Here is a 23,397-nt window from a genome sequence, read left to right as displayed (position 1 = left end):
ATTCAAGTACAAGTGTTTAGTGATTACCCTTTTTGAGGTGACTAACGGTGAATAAAAGACCTGTAAGCACATCAACATGGGGTATCAAATTGCACCCTTCAACTATTCAACCGGCCCCAAAAAAGTACAAGTATGAAATTGGCAATTGGCATATGACACAGGGTAAATTGGCCTTTTGGCCAAAAACTAATAGAATAAATCTGCTTAGTTTCTATCTTTATAGCTTATGTAACAAGTCTTATGTATGCCCCAGTGTTCTTGAATTGTCTCGTTCAAGAAAAAGTTGATAAATAATAGAACATGTTTGGATGAGTGTCTAATACAAACAGTTTACCTTCTCTGTAATGAGTATTCTTAGAAACATTGTAAGAATAGCAAACTGATCCATGGAAATAATAGAGAGGAAAGACACTGAGCTCTATTGCATTGCATGTCAACTATATGCTTCTGCTTAGATAATGAAATACCTGTATAGGATCAAAAGATAGCGGATTATTTTCTACTCTGCTTGGAAGGATCTTAATGTCTTGATCTTTAGGTACTTCTTGTAAATCTAACCTGCATATGCAATCAATATAATAAACTTGGTAGACTAATCCAAAAAGAAAACCCAGTGAAACATTGCTTCTGGATTTGCATTATATTCCAATCCTGTATAGAGGGATATATGCAATTTAAAAAATGAAAAAACATGAGCGAGAATTCAATAATATGGATGAAGTTAAAGATAAAACAATTCATGACATTAAAAAATACTTTAGATTGCCGCACAGGAGCTTCAACCAAGGTTCATCCTTCAAATACTCCCTCAGTATTGAGACTGCATCAGCTACTGCACCATCAAAAGATGTCTATTAGTGATAAGAAAGAGATTATTTCACCCAGGTTTTGGAACTGTTTCTTCTGATAAGAACAACAGCACTCTTTTAGTATTTCTATATTGGCATGCCAGATGCAGGCTGTTACGAAGGAGACAATGAGTAACAGCAGTAACAGCATTCAAACAATAGTTCCGCTATATTTTCCCTGTATCATTATCTGATCATTCAGGGTAATATGGTTACTATTTATCCATTATTCACTAAATCAAGGTCTTATTTGGAAAATGTGGGAAGGGTGTAATTGGGAGTCATTACAAATGTAGTGTGTTGTGTTATGTACTAAGTGAAGGAAAATTGAAGATGATCTTTGACTGGTTTCATTTCTAGTGGATGACAATTTGTATTCTTCCAGCCTATGAAACTAATATTTGTAGAGTACTTCAATTGTTGGCAATGGCTTGTGATCAAGCATGTAAGTGTTAGTTATGGGAGACCATCAAGGAACTACTCTTTTTGTTTTGCTACTTTCAAACACTAGTCTTTTATAACACATGCAAACATAGAAGGGGAGGACCAGATAAATTTGATGATGATAAACCAGAGTTTGGTGTGTGAAAAATTAACAGGAGGATACTGAATTACAGTCTTTTACATTCATGAAAACACAACTAAAACTGACATAGGACAATGGCATTACTTCTCTCTAACTTTATCTGCATCTTTATGGCAAAAACATATACATCTAATAAACTGTCATCTCCATGTCGAATGTGATAACTCCTTGACATGTTCAAATCATACATGCAAATGTGTCCAGTATTTTAAGTTTTACCTGACACTTCAAAACACATCCAATTGCTAAACATTAAACATATTACAAGTTTGAAAAAGAATAATACAAATTTGAATTATATTTGTAATAACATAACATGGACTTATTATCTCATTTTTTAGGCTTTTTAATCTTAACAATTCCAAATCCGATACCTTCTAAAATTTACTTTAAGAATAGGGCTTTCTAAGGTTGGCCTCAAGACTCTTATAGTGGGATATTCCAGGGAATGCACAACTTTTAATCATAAAAATTCTGATTTCTAATTATTTATGGATCTGGAAAGGACCTCTAGCAGTTGGCAAAAGCTTGTTCCAGTTCAAAACAACCCCCCCTCCCCCCCCCCCCCCCCCCCAAAAAAAAAAAAAAAAAAAAAAGAAAGAAAGAAAGAAAAGAAATAAATAATAATAATAATAATAATAATAATATAAGAAATAATGAAATTCTGTGTTCTGTTACCATCATTTTCTTTTTACTAGCTTGTCTATAGTGTGTTGAATCAGTGCCTATGCCCATAACTATCCATGCTTTTTATTCTGTTCCTCTTGTGGCAATTTACTTTTCTTTCATTGGATATGTGCCCATCCAAGGCAGCCTGATTGAAGCTCAACACTGCAACTAACTTCCAAGTTTAACAAACACGTCAACTATTGTTAGTCTGGTTTCACACAATAAACAGTGTAGTTCCCTTGCTATCTTGATGACTTTCAACCCTCATGGATTAATAGTATCTGCTAGTTCTGCAAACTGTTTCACTTTGGACTGTGAACTCCCATACTGTGGCATGAAGTTCAATGCTTTCTGGTGTCAGGAAAACTCATAAACCAAACCTACGGGTTTTTAAGTAGTATGGCTCTAATATATTGTTTTGAACAGCAGAGAAATTAAAACAAGATTAGAGATTAAAAATTAGTCTTTGGGGACTTCAAGACAGGTTTATCAGGATGTGAGTATGTGGCAGATCTATGCACTGAACAGTGAGTCCGTAATTCTTCTTTTTTTTATTTTTTTTATGCTTGATAGTGAATCCATGATTCAAGTAAAAGCACTTGAACAGTTGAGTTTGTGTACAACTCATAGGCTATGAGTTTGCATTCTTGTCAATTGTTTATTGATTGTAGTGCTTGATTATCTAGACTGGCAGAGGCAGCTGATGGTTCTACTGAAACCATTTGCACAAACAAAAAGTAATCTCATTGTTTCATTAGATTATTATCCTCAGCACTATACTAGTGATGCAGAATCCAAAGCAAAAAAAGTAATCCCAATTACTCAAAACCAATAGCAATATTAAATATTATTTATCAAAATTTGCTCTTCGATACTTCACTAAAGAATTATTTATTTATAGACAACTAATATATAAAAAACCTATTTTAACTAGGATTTCTTGATATAATCTAATTAAGATTATAAGGTAATATCAATCTAATTAGGATTCTAGGAAATAAAAGAAATTAGGAAACAAATTAAAATAAAGAAACTAATAAAACATTATTAATTTCTACTTTTACGCCTAAAATATTGTTTCTCAAAATATTTCTCTATGATCATCATTCTCCCCTGGTTGAAAGGAACTCAGATCCGACAAGTTGGACTTTAAATACCACTCCAAGAGCTTAGGATATAGAACTCAAATTCAGTAATCCAAATGTTATTGAATCTGGTCGATCTTTCCATCTGACAAGAAAACAACAATAACCATCACCATGAAAAGAAGACACAATGTCATCGTCAAGCATAACATCAATCACATTCTTGTGCAGAGGTATACGTGGGATAAAAGGAACCTGGTTGTGGAAGCATGTAGCATTTGAGTAGCAGCCTTTACGTATGTTTTGATGATTGATAATTGCAATGCTTATATATGTTGCTGTTGTGTTAGTATAAGCAGTGGTTGTTAGTTAGGCTGTTACTGAAGGCGGTTTCTATTGTTATAAGATTGCAACAGCAATCTGTTGGTGAGGCGAGCTGTATATAAATCCATCTACGCACTCTCCCTCTTGTAATTTTGTTTACATTCTCATTTCAGTAAATTTGAGTGAATTCCTTTTCTTCATTTTCTTTCGTGTCTTTCTTCTTGTGCCCTAGGGTTTCATTACACTGGTGACCTTACAAGTACATTAGTAGGCAAGAGAGGAGGCTCAAATGTGCCTAGGTAAGGAGTTAAATCTTCCACATTGAAAACATGACAAATAATAATATTCATATTATTAGGTAAGTTGAGTATATAAGCACTAGGTCCAAGTTTTCAAATGATAGGAAAGAAGCCACTAGCTCGAGCATGCAGTTTCTTGAAGGAATGTTTAGGGAAGTGCTCAGGGCAAATTCAAACAATGACACGGTCACTTTCGTTGAATTCCTAAGCCCTACGATGCACATCAATAGTACGCTTATAGTCAACATTACTCATTGCAATTTTCCTTCTGATTTGAGCATGTAGGTCATAGATGTGTTAGGCAAAATTTTCAACAAGCTCAAAATTATGGGCATTTGGGGTAAGGGTACAAGATCAATAGGGGTGCGAGGGGAATAACCATGAACAATCTGAAAAAAACTTTTACTAGTGGACCTATTAATGATTATTATAGGCAAATTCAACAATTGACAAAACCAAATCCCAATTACCAGGCTTCTCGTCCCCAGGACACCTAAGCAAGTCTCCCAAACTACAATTCACAACTATAATTTGTCCATCAGTTTGGGGATGGAAGGTAGAAGTGAATTTTAAACTTGTCCCAAAATAGTTTCCATAGTGTTTTCCAAAAATAACTAACAAATTTGACATTTGTCTTTTAAAGTTCTCCAGATTATGTATCCCTCCTTGTTCAAGGGATTAGATGCTAGGAACTTTTAATGTGATGTATGTGAGTTTGCTAAACACAAAATGATTACTTTTCCTCTCAATAACAATAAAAGTTCTCGTCCCTTTAACTTGATCCATAGTGACATATGGGGTCCCTCTCCAGTCCCAAATTTATCGAGAGCTAAATGGTTTGTTTTATTTGTTGATGATCGTACACGGGTGACTTGGATTTGTCTTTTAAAATCCAAATCAGAAGTGTGCACCATCTTTCTCAATTTTTGTAATATGATTAAGACTCAATTTGGGGATGAAATCAAGAAGGTAAGGACAGATAATGTTAAAGATTTCTTCAATTAAACTTTGTTCGGTTTCTTTAAACAAAAAATGTATAATTCATGAGTCTTTACGTATTTATACCCCTCAGCAAAATTGGGTAGTTAAGAGGAAAAATGGGCATGTTCTAGCTGTTACCAGAGCTTTGCTATTCCACAATAATGTCTCTCAACATTATTGGGGAGAGGCAGTTTTGACAGCAGCATATTTTATTAATAGACTTCCCTTTAGAAGTCTCAATTCAAACAGTCCAATTCAGTTGCTTTCTAAAACTTCTCCAAACTTTATGCCATCTAATGAAATTAGTCCTAGAGTGTTTGGCTATGTGGTTTTTGTTCATAACCACTCACCTCATAAGAGTAAGCTGGTATATTTGTTGGGTATTCCTCCACCCAAAAATGATACAAATGTTTTCACCCTCCATCTAAACAGTTCTTTGTCTGAGCTGATGTTAGTTTCGTGGAGGACGATCGATTTTTTAGTGATTCTTATCCTAAGGGGGAGAATGAATTCCTGAAAGAACCTAATAGAGAAGGGTTTCTTCCTACTCTCTATGAACCTCTCTCAAAGGATTCTTCATCTCAGCCAAAAGATATCTCAAAGGATTCTCTAAATGTGATACGCAGGGAAACACTCCAACCTTATTTTAGTCCACTAAAGGTGTATTCAAGAAGAAAGACTATGGTTCATAACCCTATGTAGGCTGTATCATCCGAATCAAGTCCAGACTCTTATAACTTCAATTCTGAACTTGCTTCACCCCCTATTCAGCCTATATTGTCCCCTAACTTAGCTGCATCTGAACCTGACCCAATTCCACATAATCAAGATGAACCCGAGCCTAATGACTTGGAAGGGGACCCGAGCCTGCACACAAAACACCCTATTCATTTGCTCATGACCTACTCTCACTTATCTTCTGCCCATAAAACTTTCTTAACCAACCTTAATTCCATCCCTATACCAAAGACCTTGTCTAATGCATTAACTAATGAGAGTTGGAAGAATGCTATAGAGATGATAGCCCTTGAAAAAAACCAAACTTGGGAGTTGGTTAAATTACCAAAGGTGAAGCAGGTTGTCAGATGTAAGTGGGTGTTTACAGTGAAGTATAAATCTGATGGGACTCTAGAAAGGTAGAAGGCTAGGTTGGTGGCTAAGGGGTATACCCAAATTTATGAGGTAGACTATGTAATATCCCAGATTTTCAAATTCAAACACGATGTAATACTTGAGGTTATTAGGTTCTAATACTGAAGGAAATAGGTCCTTTCAAGGGATTATAAAAGCCTTGAGACAAAGATTCAATTTTTGAGTCAGTGGCAAAATCGTAAATACTGAAGTTCGGGTAAAAGTGTAATTTACTTAAAAATCTTGGGGTATTAGCGTAATTTATCCATTTTCTGGGGACTAAAAAGTGCAATTAAAAATGGCCCAGAGACCAAGTTACAAGGGCCTAAGTGCAAATTACCTAAAGAGCTCGGTTCAAGGTGTAATTCTTGAAACATATAGCTAGATCATTAGAATAATGAATTAGGCCAACTAAACCATTTGGGAGTAATGATTGTGGATTCCAAACTTATTCTAATATAGTTAAGTCATGATTGCGGATCTCAAATAATATTTAAGCCATCATTGGATCATTTTGAAATTCAAGACTTAGCTTCCAAAAGTCTTCAAACCTTATCCTCAAGGACACATGGCAATCAACCATTGGTCACTTGGAAGATAAGATAAGGTCACATGATGGCTCATAATGACCCCCTGAGGTGGCATTGCGTGATTGGCCAAGAAAAACTTACTTAGTCTCCAAGTTTGCTAAAGTCTCCAAACCTTATCCTTAAGGACATGTGACAAGCATTCATTGGCCACTTAGAGATAGGATTTGAAGTCTTATGATTGGAAATGTGGAAAGTGCATTTAACCATGTGGGATGTAGTTGTTAATTAAAGGTGTAATGATGGGAAATGTAGAAAATGTAATTTACTATGTGGGATGTAATAATAGGGAATCTTGAAAATCAAATTAAACATGTGATGGCACATATCTCAATGGATACTTGTCGTAAGGGTATGAAATGGCATAAATCTATAGGGACACGTGGCGCGATACTATGAAAGGAATGATTTCCTAACTTATCCAAGCAACACATGGTACACCCGGATTGGCCAAGGATGACTATAAATATTAAGCCTTTAGAAGGGACATTCTCACCATTAAACAAGAGGGAAAAGAATGTGAGTTTGAGAGGAGAAACTTTGCCAAAAAAAAGAGGTGGAAAAACACTTTGCCGGAAAATTTGGACTGCCATCGTAAAAGGAGTGAAACAACATCAAAACAGCGAGAAAACCATTCCCGAACCTTGTGAACAGTACCCTAACGCATCCAAACCAGCAAGGTGAGTGCTTCTTGCATCCTTATGATACATACCGAACATTTTTTCTTCACACGGGTAAGGGTGATTACTTGCATAAGCATGACTTTCCTTTAAACCAAGCATTTTCTCTTACTTTGTCATGCATCACTTGGTGTGTGTGGCTAGTTGAAGTTAGAATCTCATGTTAGACTGGTGAAAAGTCATGGAGATGTGAGAACATGATAGATCAGCGGAGGTGATTGCAACACCTCGGCGTCACTACCACACGGGCGGTTTCATGTCATTTGCATAACTCATTTACATGTACGCTTTCCTTCTTTGATGCACTCACTTAGATGTCAATATCTAACTTGGGTTGATGCCCCTAGAACATTCAATGTCCCAGGTATATTAGCATGCCAGGTACCCCGGAGACAAGCAGGAGAAAAGGCTACGAGGAGGCTGATGTTTAGTTTAACTTCATGTTATTCATGTGCTATGGATCTTATGTAACCTTTGGATTTGTTTGAGACTTGTGTATTACAATTGTACAAACAGGGGTTATGTAAGGCTTGGATTTGCCTTATATGTTGTTGAGGGTGTGAGTCGGGGTTACTATGTGCTATGAACATGGTAAGAGTTGTTTGTTGGATTTTGGAAGTTTTCGAATTATGCATTGTGAATAGCAGCTAGGATACTCAAGGTGGTAAGAAGTGTGTGTGTGTAGGTGTCCTGCGATTGTACCTTCAGTGATGTATTGTCTTTTGGAGTATTGGAGGTCGCGAGCATTTCTCATACTTATAAAGGAAATACAGTGGAAACCCCCTTTATTTAGCTTTGGTTAAGCTTTCAGGTTCAATTCAATGCTTCCGTTGGTAAGGGTTTCCATAACGCCCGTGGGTGATGTTTTCTTATATTTCACGTTGTTATGTATTTGGAAAAGTGGGGCGTTATAGACTACCTAGACACTTTTGCTCGTGTAGCAAAAATGAACATTGTCTGAGTGTTACTATCATTGGCAGTTATGTGTGACTGGCCATTACATCAATTTGATGTAAAAAAATGCCTTCTTTCATGAGGAGTTGGAAGAAGAGATTTATATGGACATTCCACCTGGGTTTGGGTTGCAAACAAGAGAGGAGAATGTGGTATGCAGGCTAAAAAAATGCCCTCTATAGGCTGAAACAATCCCTTAGAGCCTAGTTTGGGAGGTTTGCCAAAGTTATACTTGGATTAGGCTACAAACAAAGTCAAGGTGACCATACATTGTTTGTTCATCATTTAGTTTCAAGGAGGATAACAACACTTTTGGTGTATGTTGATGACATTATAGTTACCGGGGATGCCAAAGACGGAATGGAGCATTTAAGGGGATGTTTGACAAAAGAATTTGAGATCAAGGTGTTTGGGAAATTGAAATACTTTCTGGGCATTAAGGTGGCTCGATCTAAGGAAGGAATATTCATCTCCCAATATAAATATGTGCTGGACCTTTTGACTGAAACAAGCATGCTTGGTAGCAGGGCAGTTGAGACACCTATTGAACCAAACCATAGAATTGGGGTTGATTCTGAAGCAAGGGCAGTGGATAAAGGTTCATATCAATGGCTCGTAGGGAGACTTATTTATTTGTTTCACACTTGGCCAAACATAGCTTATGTCGTGAGTGTGGCTAGCCAATTTATGCATGACCCTAGAGAAAGCCATCTCAAGGCTGTGCACATAATTCTTCACTACCTTAAGGGGTCTTCGGGGAAGGGTGTTTTGTTTAAAGGGGCCAGCAACTTGTCCTTAGAAGCATTCATCGATGCGGATTATGCCGGGTCACTTATGGATAGGAGATCCACCTCAAGCTATTATACCTTCTTGGGCGGAAATTTTATTACTTGGAGGAGCAAAAAACAGAGTGTGACAGCAAGATCAAGTGCTGAAGTTGAGTTCAGATCCATGGCTTTAGTTATTTGTGAACCTTTTTGGTTGAAAATTATCCTAATAGATTTGAAAGTCCAGTGGGTAGCACCTATGAGACTCTATTGTGACAAGAAGTCTGCCATAAGTATTGCTCAAAACCCAGTCCAACATGATAGAACCAAGAATGTTGAGGTTGATAGGCATTTCATCAAGGAGAAGCTTGAGAGTGGATTGATTTGCACCCCTTTTGTTCCTACTGGAGGGTAGCTAGCATATGTTCTAACTAAAGGTTTACCAGGTCCAATTTTCCACAAGATATTGAGCAAGATGGGAATGCATGATATACACTTACCATCTTGAGGGGGAGTGTTAGAAATCAACGAGTGAATTATTCTTTCCTATGGTGGATTCTTTCTTGTTTTTATGCATACCGTGTATTGCTGATTTCTTGCTCTTGCTAATTGTTTGCGTCTTATTGTTCTGATTTGTTTCCTTGTATTTCATTGTATCCTATCTTTGTAGGATCTTTCCTTAACTATACATATTTCCTAAGTTTAGGAAACTTTCTCTCATTCGGTAGTTGCCTATTTAGATTGTTAGGCATGTATATATGTTGTTCTCTACGATTGAAGAATAATGGGATTGGATTATTCTTGTTGTCCTGTTTGACACAAACGTTTCAAATATGAAAAGCTAGGATGACTAAGGCGTTTATGTCATAACAAAATCTCAAAATTGGAACTAACAATGAGAGAAAACTATGAGTTAACTGATTAGGAGGAGCCCTGTTGTCTGAAACCCAATAGAGCCCATTCTTCTTCTCAGCATTGCCAATCGTCTTCCCTGAGGATCAGTCCTGAAAAATACAATAAGAGGGAAGAAAGATTACAATGCAATCCATATCCTTTGTTAACTTACTAACAGATAGCAAGTTACACTTCAAATTCGGCACTTATAGGATGGATTTTAAGTTGCAACCAGATACACAAACATTCCCTTGCCCCATAACCGAGGACATAGTGCCATCTGCCATCAATACAATCAATTCCTTATCTCTAGGCTGGAATTGCTCAAGTATGGTCGTCGACCCAGTCATATGGTCAGATGCACCAGTGTCTATAATCCAATAACTTCCATTCATCTTCCTAGTTAAAGGGAAAATTTTAGATTACCTTTTTCACTTTTTGGGCCATAGATGCTAAGGGATTACCTGTTGAGACATCTGAATCTTTTGCAATATGAGTACCATTCAACAGCTTCTGTAGGAATTCCACTTGTTCAGTAGTTAAATTCAAACTCATACCTCTTTAAGGTGTAGGAGCACTTGCTGTTTAATAAGCTGGCCTTTCTCTCTCTTTTATACTGGGTTTCTAGTTTGCTAGCTTCCCATGTAATTTCTAGCATGTATTCTTTGTGTGATAGGGCTTATTACAGTGTTCACACTATTGCTTGTCCCTAGGATTGTCTTCTCTTTTGATTGTAGCAAGGGCATAACCTACACTTGGTTCTGCTGCTGTGAGCATCACTCTCTTCTTGCTTTCTTCTCTTCTAACCTTTACAAATACTTTTCAGAGGGATGGAAGTGGTTTGGTACCAAGTAAGTGTCCCCGAACCTCATCTAAAACGGAGTTGAGTCCTTGGAGAAAATCAAAAATCCTTTCCTTCTCCAGCATCTTGTTGTATTTTTGACTAATAGTACAACACTCCAAAGTTGGATCATAGAAAAGATCCATCTCTTGCCATAACTCCATTAGGTTATTGTAGAATTCCAGCTATGCATCACAATGTCCTACATGCTTTCTATCTACTAGTGCCGTGAATGAAGAATGGGCTGTTGAATCTTATCATCTTATCTGGAAGAAGAGTTTATCATCATCGGAGATATTTTCTTAGTTATCTGTTCATGAATTTTGTTTATCTTATGAATTAATCTAGTGTATAATCTAGTCTTAAAAATTAGGAGTTCTCATCCTAATATCTAGAAGCTAAAGACTAGGAGATTTTTTAGGAATTCTTTGTGGAAGTTTGTGTATATATTGTAATCTGTTCTCTTGGATTGAACAAGTGAAAAAGAAGGAAAAAGAAGTTCCAGTTTCTTCATGGTATCAGAGCAGTAAATCTAATCCATTACGGGCTTGTTTCCGATAAGCCATCATGGCTAACATAGTCGAGATTTCAACATCTGAAGTATCGTCCGAATCCAGAGGAATGGCCGTTCCAATGTCCAGCATTCTTGAAGGTCCTATTCTTCAAATTACTAGACACAAATTGAATGACCAGAACTTCATCCAATGGTTACAATCAGTCATGTTGTTCGTTTGTGGAAGAGGCAAGGAAGATTACCTCACCAGAAAAGCAGTGCAACCTCAAGAAACCGATCCTACCTACAAGATTTGGAAGGTAGAAAACAGCATGGTCATATCATGGTTAATAAACTCCATGACGAATGCAATAGGAGAGAACTTCCTGTATTATAAAACCGCAAAGGAGATATGGGATGCGGTTAAGGAGACTTACTCCAACGTTGATAATACTTCGGAGGTATTCAAAATAAAGAGTGTGCTTCATGAATTAAGGCAAAGAGATATGTCTGGAACAGACTATTTCAATTCTTTAACTCGCCAATGGCAGCAGTTGGATATTCTTGAAGAAAAATCATGGAAGTGCTCAGAAGATGCTCAACAATACAAGAAGATTGTTGAAAAAGATCGAGTCTACCAATTCCTCCTTGGACTCAACAAAGATTTGGATGATGTGAGGGGAAGAATACTAAGTATTAAGCCACTTCCTAGTGTCAGGGAAGTCTTCTCAGAAGTTTGTAAGGAGGAAAGTCAAAAGAAACTAATGCTGGGATCACAACACCCTTTTCTCTCGGCTGAAAACTCTGCCATGGTAGCCCAAGGAAATTCCTCCAATTGTGACAAGCAACAGAAGAACAGATCAGTGTGCAAACACTGTAAGAAAGTTGGGCATACTAAGGACATATGCTGGAAGCTTCGTGGCAAACCAGCAAACTGGAAACCAACCCGAGAGAAAGAAGGATGTGTGAATACTACTGAATCACAAATAAATGCTGAGGCCAATCCATTCAGTAAAGAACAACTTGAAGCCCTTCAAAAGATACTGCAACAGACTCTTCAAAATACTGCTACTGGATCTGGTAGACTAGACTCAAAAGGTAACTTTCTTCATGCCCTAAGTGTCCAACAAGAAAATCCAAAGGCCTGGATAGTTGACTCAGGTGCAACAGATCACATGACAGAAAATATATCTTTGTTTAACAAGTATACTCCTTGTCCTGATAGTAAGTATATTGTTCGCATAGCAAATGGAACTCTATCCCAAGTAAAAGGCATAGGATCTATTATAGTTTCAGGGAGCATCAGCCTTGAACCAGTTCTTTATGTTCCTAATCTCAATTGTAACTTACTTTCAGTGAGTAAACTGACAAAAGAGAGAAACTGCATCACTAAATTCTCTTCCAACTTGCGTTAATTTCAGGAATCGGACTCGGAGAAGAGGATTGGCAGTGCTAAGATGTGTTCAGGACTCTACTTACTTCAAGTTGAAGATGTTCAACTATCACAATCAGGTCCAAAACCATGTAGTGCACTAAACTCTAGCTTAAATACCCTTAGTCCAGCCATGTTGTGGCATTATCGATTAGGACATCCAAATTTCATGTATCTCAAGAAATTATTTCCCTCATTATTCAATAAGAAGGTTGCGCTTTATCAATGTGAGATTTGTCAACTTTCTAAGCATACTCGTGCTGCATATCCTACTCGTTCTTACAAATCCTCACATCCTTTTTCTATGATACATAGTGATATTTGGGGCCATCTAGGGTCCACAATATCATCGATGCTAAGTGGTTTGTCACATTCATCGATGACCACACTAAACTGACTTGGGTGTTCCTAATGAAAGAGAAATCAGAGCTTGGAAGTATTTTTGAACGCTATCACAACATGATCATGAATCAGTTTCAAACCAAGATTCAGTGTTCAAAACTGACAATGGACGGGAGTACTTCCATTCCAACCTTAATGCCTACCTATCCAAGTATGGTATTGTCCACCAAACTTCTTGTGTTGACACTCCACAACAAAACAGAGTTGCTGAAAGGAAAAATAGACATCTTTTTGAAGTCACTAGATCTCTTATGTTGACCTCCAACGTTCCTAAACATTTTTGGGGTGAAGCAGTCCTCACTGCCACCTACCTTATAAACCGGATGCCTTCCCGTGTGTTGAACTTCAAAACCCCATCTCAAACTCTCCTTAAAACCTACCCTCACACCAAATTACTCTCATCCATTCCTCTGAAAGTATTTGGGTGCACTGAATTTATTCATAATACTTAGCCACAACGCAGCAAACTCGATCCAAAATCTATTAAATGCGTCTTTCTCGGCTATTCATCTCATCAAAGGGGTTATAAATGCTATTCTCCAGCCAACAGAAAATTTTACAACACTATGGATACTACCTTCTTCGAAAATCAGCATTTTTACACCAAAACTGATATTCAAGGGGAGCATCACCCTCATGAGAAATATCAATTTCTGGATCTTCAACCTACCTTTATAACCCCTCAGCTTTAGTCTTCCAATGATCCTAAGGAGCTGATTGTATATTCAAGACGTCAGAAAACTCAAGGGAAAGTAGAGAACTGCAACATTCCAACCACTGACCAAGAATCAACTCCAAATTCTAAACCTCCTGAATTTGATATAGGTAATATAATTTATGTTTCTATTCCTGAAGCTAACATTGAAACCCAAGTACAAGAGATCTCAGTTGATTTAAACATGCCCATAGCCCTGAGGAAAGGAGTCAGATCCTGTACCCGACATCCAATAGCGAAATTTGTCTCATATGAAAAATTATCGCCCAGTTTTCGTGCATTTTCTACTCAATTGAACAATGTACAGATTCCAAAGAATATTTATGAAGCTCTCAGGGAACCTAAGTGGAAGATGGCAGTGATGGAAGAAATTACAGCACTTGAAAAGAATGGCACCTGGGTGATAACTGACCTTCCCAAAGGTAAACAACCAGTTGGTTGCAAGTGGATTTTTATAGTTAAATATAATGCTGATGGAAGTTTAAACCGATTCAAGGCTCGACTAGTTGCCAAAGGATTCACCCAATCTTATGGAATAGACTACGAGGAGACATTTGCTCCAGTGGCCAAATTAAATTCAGTTCGAGTCCTACTTACCTTAGCTGCAAACTTGGATTGACCACTTCACCAACTTGACATCAAGAATGCCTTTCTAAACGGTGACTTGGAAGAGGATGTGTATATGGAAATACCTCCAGGATTTGATAACCAAGGTAAGGATGGGAAAGTATGCAAACTTAGAAAATCATTATACAGGCTCAAGCAATCTCCAGGAGCATGGTTTGACCGGCTTACTAGAGTTCTAAAAAGGTATGATTTCCTCCAATGCCAATCTGATCATACATTATTTGTGAAATTTTCAAAGGAAAAAGCGCTATTATTATTGTGCATGTAGATGATATAATAATCATAGGAGATTACAATGAAGAAATTAGTAATGCAAAGAGGCTGCTAGCAAAGGAATTTGAAGTAAAAGACTTGGGATTCCTAAAGTACTTTCTCAGGATGGAAATAGCTCGATCAAAAAGTGGAATTTCTATTACTCAAAGGAAATACGTTCTAGACTTGGTAAAGGAGACGGGTATGATTGGGTGCAAACCAGTTGAAACTCCAATGGATGCAGCCTACAAGTTTGATGAAATTCAAGGAGATAGTTTAACAAATAAGGAGAGATACCAACGGCTTGTGGGAAAACTCATCTACCTCTCCAATACCCGACCTGACATTGGATTTGCAATGGGCATGGTAAGTCGAAGCATGAATAATCCAACAAAAGTGCATCTCAAGACTGTTCATCGAATTCTTTAGTATTTAAAAAGAAATCCAGGAGAGGGCCTATACTTTAAGAAAGCAGAAAATAGAGGAATATATGTGTTCACTGATGCAGATAGGGCTGGTTCCATAAGTGATCGTCGATCTACAACAGGCTATTGTGCCTATGTTTGGGGAAAGCTTGTTACATGGAGGAGCAAAAAACAGCTAGTGGTTGCAAGAAGTAGTGCTGAAGTAGAATATCGGGCCATGCCACATGGAATATAGCTTATGAGGCTGCTAAGGGAGCTAAAAATGCAACTCAATATGTCTATGAGATTATTATGTGATAACAAGGCCACAATAAGTATTGCAAAAAATCCAGTCCATCATGATCGAACCAAGTACATAGAATTGGATCGACACTTCATTAAAGAAAAGGTGGAAGCATGTATAGTGAACTTGACTTTTATTCCAACTGTGTCTCAGACTGCGGATAACAAAGGCACTGTCGAGACAGACCTTTGAGAAATTGAAGTCCAAATTGGGTATGCTTGATATATATAGCCTAGTTTGAGGGGGAGTGTAGAATTCCAGCTATGCATCACAATGTCCTACATGCTTTCTATCTACTAGTGCCGTGAATGAAGAATGGGCTGCTGAATCTTATCATCTTATCTGGAAGAAGAGTTTATCATCATTGGAGATATTTTCTTATTTATCTGTTCATGAATTTTGTTTATCTTATAAATTAATCTAGTGTATAATCTAGTCCTAAAAATTAGGACTCCTCATCCTAATATCTAGAAGCTAAAGACTAGAGATTTTTTAGGAATTCTTTGCGGAAGTTTGTGTATATATTGTAATCTGTTCTCTTGGATTGAACAAGTGAAAAAGAAGGAACAAGAAGTTCCAATTTCTTCAGTTATTGTAATATTTCGTAACTCCAAGACTACCTTGTTTAGTGGTTCCAATGGCTAATCTAATCTCAAAACACTAGGTTGTGTTTTCAAGATTAGAATAGATCTCTTGGACAACATCCCACACCTCCTTAGCAGTCTTGTAGAAGAGATAAGTTCAACCTATCTTCATCTCCATTCAGTTTATGAGCCATGCCATAATTATTGAATTCTCTACCTCCCATCTTTGATATTCACTAGTATCCTCTAATGGAGTTAGAATAGCTCCTGATAGATAGCCAAATTTTTCGTTTGCCCTTGATTACCAACATAACAGATTGAAACTATTCCCGAAAGTTTATTCCATTCAATCTGTGTTGTGTTATCTGCAAGGTGTGGCTATCAGTTGATAGGGTACCAGTAGGGATTGTTGTAGCCGGAATTGCTGCAGGTTGAGGATTGGAACTGAGAGACGATTATGCAGTTGTAAGGGTTGGATTCTCATGGTTTGAAGTCGCCATGTTATTCGGATATTCTGGCTAGGATGAACCGAGCTTTGATACCATGAACATAATAAGATAAGCTAGGTAGAAAACCCTAGGATTAAATTGAGTTTAGGAGAGAAATCAAACTCTTAATGTATTTATTGTAGAGAACCTATATTTATACATGTTGCTACGTTAAATGATCCTAACTTTTAGGAGATAGGGTACAATCCAAATTTGAGTAGAATACAAAGTTAATTTCGGAACCTATTCGAATCCTTCTCTTCTTTATCTTTTCAATCTTCAAGCACTGCTTATCTCTATAATCAGAATACGATCACTGAGTCCCCATTTGCCACATATCATCAGCTATCTTACCTAGCTAACTCAGACTCTCCAACATTTTCTATTACGAAAAAAGGGAGTCGTGCGTCTGGGGAGGACGAGGGGAAGGACGGCATGCAGATGGCATGCCTCTCCCCCCTCAGCCTTTTCTTTCTCTCCTAATCGGTTTTGTCTAATTTGGAGCATGTGAGAAGGTTTTAGGGTTTGGCTGCATAAGAGGAAGTGAAGAAGAGAGTTGAAGTTTTTTGGCTGCATTTTGCTCCTGCCTTTTTTCTCTCTCAGCAATTAGCTCTCTTCACCTTCCAGAAAGCTAAATCTTCTCCTCTCCTCTTGCTACCCATTGCTCCTTCTTGTATTTACTATTGTAGCAATCCATTCCAACAATGAGACTATTTGGACTTGGATTCTTGTTTCTTCTAAACCCATATACAACACCCATCACCTACAAGGAAGCTTGGCTAGCACATAAGCTTCTTGTAGGGTTCTTCCATTGCTTGGAGCATGGACTAACTCGGTCTCTTGCGCAAACGAGGGGCGGATTGCTCATCCAGTTATCATATTCAGAGCAGTATGTGACTGTTTGAAAGCTACCTCGAGAGCCTTTGGTGAGGATAGGAGCTGCCTCGGCTGCATTTCAGCATTCACAACATCATCAAAATCTTCTAGTGAGGTATAACATCTAAATGCCCTATGGATGGTTTTGTTTATATTGCATATGGTTGTTAGATACTAGGTCTTGCAAGGTGATCTTGTTTTCTTCCGTTACCTTTATTATAATGTTTTTGAAAAAGTTTTGAAAACCAACTAAAACCCTTGCATGAACCACTAAGTATTGGTGTTCCCTTTTAGCTGACGATGATGACTCCTTCAGGTAGGGTTTTTTTTGTTTGTTGTTGCTGTAAAGGTAGCTGATTCTAAAAATTCTTAGAAAATCCATGAAAACGATTCAGTACTTTCAACTCTGAAACTAATTGATGCAAAACCCAAACCAAAAAAGCAAGAATAAACCCAACTACTTGAAACCAATAGCAATATTCAATATTATTCATTAAAGTTTGTTCTTTAATACCTCACTCAAGGATTATTTATAGACAACTAATAGATAAAATCTATTCTAACTAGGATTCCTTGATATAATCTAATTAAGATTATAAGGGTAGTCCCAATCTAATTAGGATTCTAGGAAATAAAAGGAATTAAAGAAACTAAGAAATAAATTAAAAATAAAGAAACTAATAAAACAATATTAATTCTACTTTTATGCTTAATATATTATTTCCCAAAATATTTGTCTATGATCTTTATCAACTAGTTGACTAAACTGACATAATAACTAATGACTTTTAGAATAGATTGCCAGAAAAAGTTAATCCACACATTTGATTATCCATGAGACATGGAAACTAACAAGTTCAGAAATTAATTACTCACTGAAACCATACATGTATCCTTCTCATCTCGTGCCGCATAGTTCTTATCCAGGGTAGGTAGAATCTGCTTTAGTTGGTCTACCTACACATACACAAAGATTAAGGGGAAAACAAAAAAGGCAAGATCCTTAATAGAAATGAAGTTTATAGATTTGCTTGTTTTTTTTTTTTTTTTTTTTAGAGGGGGTGGGGGGGGTGGGGGTGTTGTTAACAGCATGCCCAGTATCAGTCTTGAGCTAAACAGAGATTAGAAAGAGTTACCGATGCAACCAGCCCCTCTGCATGAATTAGAGTAATGTTTCATGCATAAGAGCCACAGCCTGTTAGCTTATATATTGGTTATGACTTTTAGGCCGCCGTATTATAATACAGTGAGACATTCCCTCAGCATCATATTTGCAAGATAAAAAGGTAGGAAGCATCACAGAGAGGAACACAGCTGGCTGGTAGAGAAACAGTCAGATTGGTGACAGGTACGTAATGGATGTAATTGATGGGGCTGATTTTTCATCTTCTTCAGTAGTTTGAGGAAAATGACAGGAGGAACATGTGTAACAGTTTTGGCAGGAGAAGCTCATTCCATTTATCGTAGTGAGTAGGCACTATCCACAGGGACGCTCACTGGTAGTCCAACTTGTGAAAACCAACGGTCACAAGCGGCCCTAAGGCTGGTAGGTCAACCCTGGAGGTGGTTGTAGTAATGAAAATGAGGCACAGGACAGCAAGTCTGAAATTGGGAAAGGAATAGATCCCTGGGGTATACTGAAGGTGGTGATGCAGGCCATTGGTGGTCAAGTTAATGAAATTTTACTCAAGATGACAGGTGGAAAGACTGTTGCACTCAGGAAGGAAAATGTGCAGGCTAATAGTTTACTTCTCAAGTTCTATCACAGTAGCATTGTGCTGCAACCAAATTGTCATTTATCTTGGGTGGGTAAGGATGAGTAATTTGAGGATTTTGGATAGGATGTCTACTATAATTATAGTTGTCAAAGGCTAAAGGCTCTCAAGTGCTTGGAGCCTAGATGCAAAGCGCAGGCGCGACCCTTTTGGATGCAAGGTGCACATTTATTTAAAATCTGTATAAACATACTTATACATCATTATTATCAATATATACCTATAAAGAAGTAATGCAAACTTATAAAATCATAACAAATGCAGAGATTTTAGGAAGAAAAACTCGGCTCTTATTCATCAAAGTGAACGGTGTATAAATACAGAATACATCTTTGCTAGTTTCCTATTATGTACACTAAAAATAGGAAGTTATATCTACACTTCTTAGGAAACCTACAGCTAGCTTTGAAAGAGTGATTTATTCTCTCCACTCACACTAGGAAATAAGTTGACTTTACAAAAAAGGAAACTCAAAAACTAGGAATTAGAATAATTAGTCAGCTAATGACTGATATTGCTTGAAATCTCTACACTTCCCCTCAAGTTGGGCTAAATATGTTGTTCAAACCAAACTTGCAACTCCCTTTGCTAGTTTCCTTTGGGAGTTTCCTTTAGTGAGTATGTTTGCAACTAAACTGTTGATAGGTGTATAAATAAGTTAAAATACCCCTTCTTCCTACTTCTCCTTAATGAAATGTCAATCAATTTCCACATGTTTTGTTTGGTCATGATGAACTGGATTCTTTGCAATGCTAATAGCAGATTGGTTGTCACACAATACCTTCACTAGTCTCGGAACACTCATTTTCATATCTTGTAGTAATCTTCTCAACCATATTCCTTCACAAAATCCTTAAGCCATAGCTTTGAGACCACAGACTGTTTTTTACTGCACCAAGTAACTAGATTTCCCCACACATGAATAGTATTCGGAGGTTAACCTCTTGTCTAGAGTCGAACCAGCCCAGTCTGCATTACTGTATACTTCCACCTTTTTATTTACAATTTTTTTCTAAACAACAATCATTTGCCTGGAGTTAACTTTAGATACCTTACGATGTGAAACATTGCTTCCATGTGTTCTCCGTTAGGATTACTCACAAATTGGCACACTACACTAATAGAAAAACCTACATCCAATTTACTTTGTGATAGGTATATAAGATTTCCCACCAGTCATTGATATTTCCCTTTATCAACTAGAACACTTTACTTGCCAGAGTCTAATTTTGTAGTAGATTCCATGGGAGTGTTAGTAGGTCTGCAACCCATCATACCAATTTCATTTAGGAGATTTAAGACATACTTCCTTTGGGAGACTGAAATCCCATCTTTTGACCTCAAACTTCTATGCCTAAGAAATATCTTAAGTTTCCTAGATCTTTAATCTCAAACTCCTTTGCAAAAGACTTCTTTGAGGTATCTCATTTTAGAAAAATCATTCCCTGTGACAATAATATCCTTTACATAAACAATGAGAATAGAAATTTTACCTCCTAAAGAATATTTGACAAAGAGAGTGATATCAGCTTGGCATTGACCATATCCATACTTCCTGACTGTCTTTGTGAATCCTTCGAACTAGGCTTTAGGTGACTATTTAAATCCATAAAGTGATCTCCTTCTTCTACATACCTTCTTCTTTGTAATGTTAGTTTCAAATCCCAAAGGAATTTCCACATAGACCTCTTCTTCTAGGTCTCCATTTAGAAAGACATTCTTTATATCCAATTGGTGGAGAGGCCAATCTAAATTTGTAGCAAGGGAGAGCAACACTCAAATGATATATAGCTTAGCCATTGGGGCGAAAGTCTCTTGGTAATCAATACTATAAGATCATGTGAAGCCCTCTGCCACAAGTTGGGTCTTATATTTTTCAATTAGCTCATTTTTTTTATATTTCATGGTAAAAACCTATTTGCAGCCCACAGGGTTTTTTCCAAATGGTAATTTTGTGATATCCCAAGTTTCATTCATTTTCAAGGCTTGAATTGTAGAATCCTGGCTTTCTGATTTGTTTCCTAATTTAAGAACACTGATTTTCTAATCCTATGGAATTAATGATTCTTTTTTGGCAATCCCCTAAGCTGTATAGTTTCCTAAGTTGTATTTGGAAGTTCCTACTTCTATATAATTGTACTTCTCGATCAAAGGAATGTATAGAAATTCATTATTCTCCAAATTCTTCATGGTATCAGAGCAGTTTAAACTAAACCATTGATCTAGTCCGAATAAGTCACCATGGCTAGTGGAGGTGAGAACTCGGTCTCTAAAGTATCATCTGGATCTAAAGGAGCAGCAACACCAGTTTCCAGTCTTCTTGAAGGCCCTATTCTTCAGATTACTAGATATAAGTTGAATAACCAGAACTTCATCCGATGGTTGCAATCTGTCATGTTGTTCGTATGTGGGAGAGGTAAGGAGGATTACCTCACCAGACTTGTTGTACAACCTCAAGAAACTAATCCTACCTTCAAGATCTGGAAGGCAGAAAATAGTATGGTCATGTCATGGTTGATAAATTTCATGACAAATGAAATAGGTGAGAATTTTATGTATTACAAAACGACAAAGGAAATATGGGATGCAGCTAAGGAGACTTATTCCAATGTTGACAACATCTCAGAGATCTTCAGAATAAAAAGCGTGCTGCATGAGCTACAACAAAGAGAGTTGTTCGCGATAGACTACTTCAATGCCTTAACTTGACAATGGCAGCAGTTGGATATCCTTGAAGAGAAGGTTTGGAAGTGCGTAGAAGATGGTCAACAATACAAGAAAATTGTTGAAAAAGATTGGGTCTACCAATTCCTTCTTGGGCTCAACAAGGATCTAGACGATGTGCGAGGAAGAATCCTAAGTATCAAGCCCCTTCCGAACGTCCAGGACACCTTCTCAGAAGTTTGCCAGGAAGAAAGCCGGAAGAAAGTAATGCTAGGCACGCATCATTCTCTCTCCTGCTGAAAACTCTGCATTGACAATTTACGGAGTTCAATCTAATCGTGACAAGCAGCAAAGGAATAAACCAGTATGCGAGCATTGTCGGAAAATCAGGCACACAAAGGACACATGCTGGAAGATACATGGCAAACCAACAAATTAGAAGCTAGCCCAAGAAAGAAAGGGTCTTGGAAACATGGCTGAGTCTCAAAATACTTTAGAGACTAACCCATTCAGCAAATAACAACTTGAAGTCCTCCAAAAGATGCTACAACAAACCCTCCAGAGCACTTCTGCCCCCATGGGAACCGATTCACTCACCCAAAAAAGGTAACTCCATGCATGCACTAAGTGTTAGGAAAATCCAAAATCTTGGACAGTTGACTTTGTGGCAACAGACCATATGACTGGAGATATGTCTTTGGTTACCAATTATAACCCTTGTCATGGTAACTACATTGTTTGTATAGCTGATGGATCTCTCTCTCAAGTAAAGGGCACATGTTTTGTAATGATTTCTAAAAAAATTAACCTTGAATCGGTTTTTTATGTTCCTAACCTCAATTGTAACCTGCTTTCGGTGAGCAAATTTAAAAAGGAGAGAAACTGCATCACAAAATTCTCTTCCAACCTGTGAGAATTTCAGGAATTGGGCTTAGAGAAGATATTACCTTCTTCTAGTCTGTCACATTCCTAGGGTTACCTAGGGTTGTGATTGGAATTAGGGAGAGCACTGGTTGATAGAATTAAAGGAGGGAGAGAGAAATCAAAAGAAAGAGAGTGGGAGAAATTAGAGAGGAAACGAGAGGGAGAGAGAATTAGGGAGATAAGAATCCACTTCATTCATCAACATGCCTTTCTCTACATATTAGGGCCTATTTGTGGGCTATTCAACAGTCGATGAAATCTAAAAAATAGTACCCATGTGCTCCTAACAACTCACAAAATACCTCCTACTAAGTACTACAACCTTATTACAATAATACCCTTCTAACTCCCCTTGAGTTGTGACATTCCCCTCCCCTTGAAAGGTTTCTTGTCCCTAAGAAACTTATTACAACCAAGCCAAGGTTTCTTCATCCAATGCCCATCTTCACCCATTAGTTTCTTCTTCGTTTTTCCTTCTTCTTATCTTGTTTTTCCCTTTTCTTTTGCTATCTCTTTTCTTTCTCCTCAGCAGCAACAACATTATGTCTTGCTGCCACACCAATGGAAACATGAATAAGCAAAACAACAAGGGTCTTGGTCCCTTCAACAAAGAATCCCTTCCCTTTCTTCCTTTCCTCTTGTCTCACTTTATCCTTATGCGTCCTCCATTGCTCCAGAGCAAAAACATCCTGCTAGAAGGTTTTAGTGTAATCAATTTCATGCAAACATCCTCCCTTAACCTCTAACCCATCTTGAACTGCCCTCCATTGGTTATCCACTTCGATCAAGGCACAAGTTTCCTCCTAATTAA

General features: G+C 37.5%; 1 protein-coding gene across 8 annotated transcripts in view; it reads right to left on the bottom strand.

The window, feature by feature from the left end:
- The window catches only part of LOC127786643 (uncharacterized), a 109,918-nt gene that overhangs the window by 1,018 nt on the left and 85,503 nt on the right, over nucleotides 1-23,397 (bottom strand). For 3 of the 8 annotated variants that reach the window (XM_052314174.1, XM_052314173.1, XM_052314175.1), the window contains 3 exons: nucleotides 18,111-18,180; nucleotides 757-832; nucleotides 468-558 (listed from right to left, as the gene is read on the bottom strand). In XM_052314174.1, the coding sequence (XP_052170134.1) occupies nucleotides 468-558; nucleotides 757-832; nucleotides 18,111-18,180 (237 nt within the window). Of the gene's footprint in view, nucleotides 1-466; nucleotides 559-756; nucleotides 833-3,042; nucleotides 3,334-9,894; nucleotides 9,916-18,099; nucleotides 18,181-23,397 lie in introns of those variants that run through there. The other 5 variants (XR_008020023.1, XM_052314176.1, XR_008020024.1 and 2 more) reach the window with 5 other exon arrangements.

The sequence above is a fragment of the Diospyros lotus genome, chromosome 12 (genome assembly GCF_014633365.1).
Source record: "Diospyros lotus cultivar Yz01 chromosome 12, ASM1463336v1, whole genome shotgun sequence".
Classification (NCBI taxonomy): domain Eukaryota; kingdom Viridiplantae; phylum Streptophyta; class Magnoliopsida; order Ericales; family Ebenaceae; genus Diospyros; species Diospyros lotus.
Note: the sequence above shows the minus strand (reverse complement) of the source record. Positions and strands in the feature narration are given on the sequence as shown.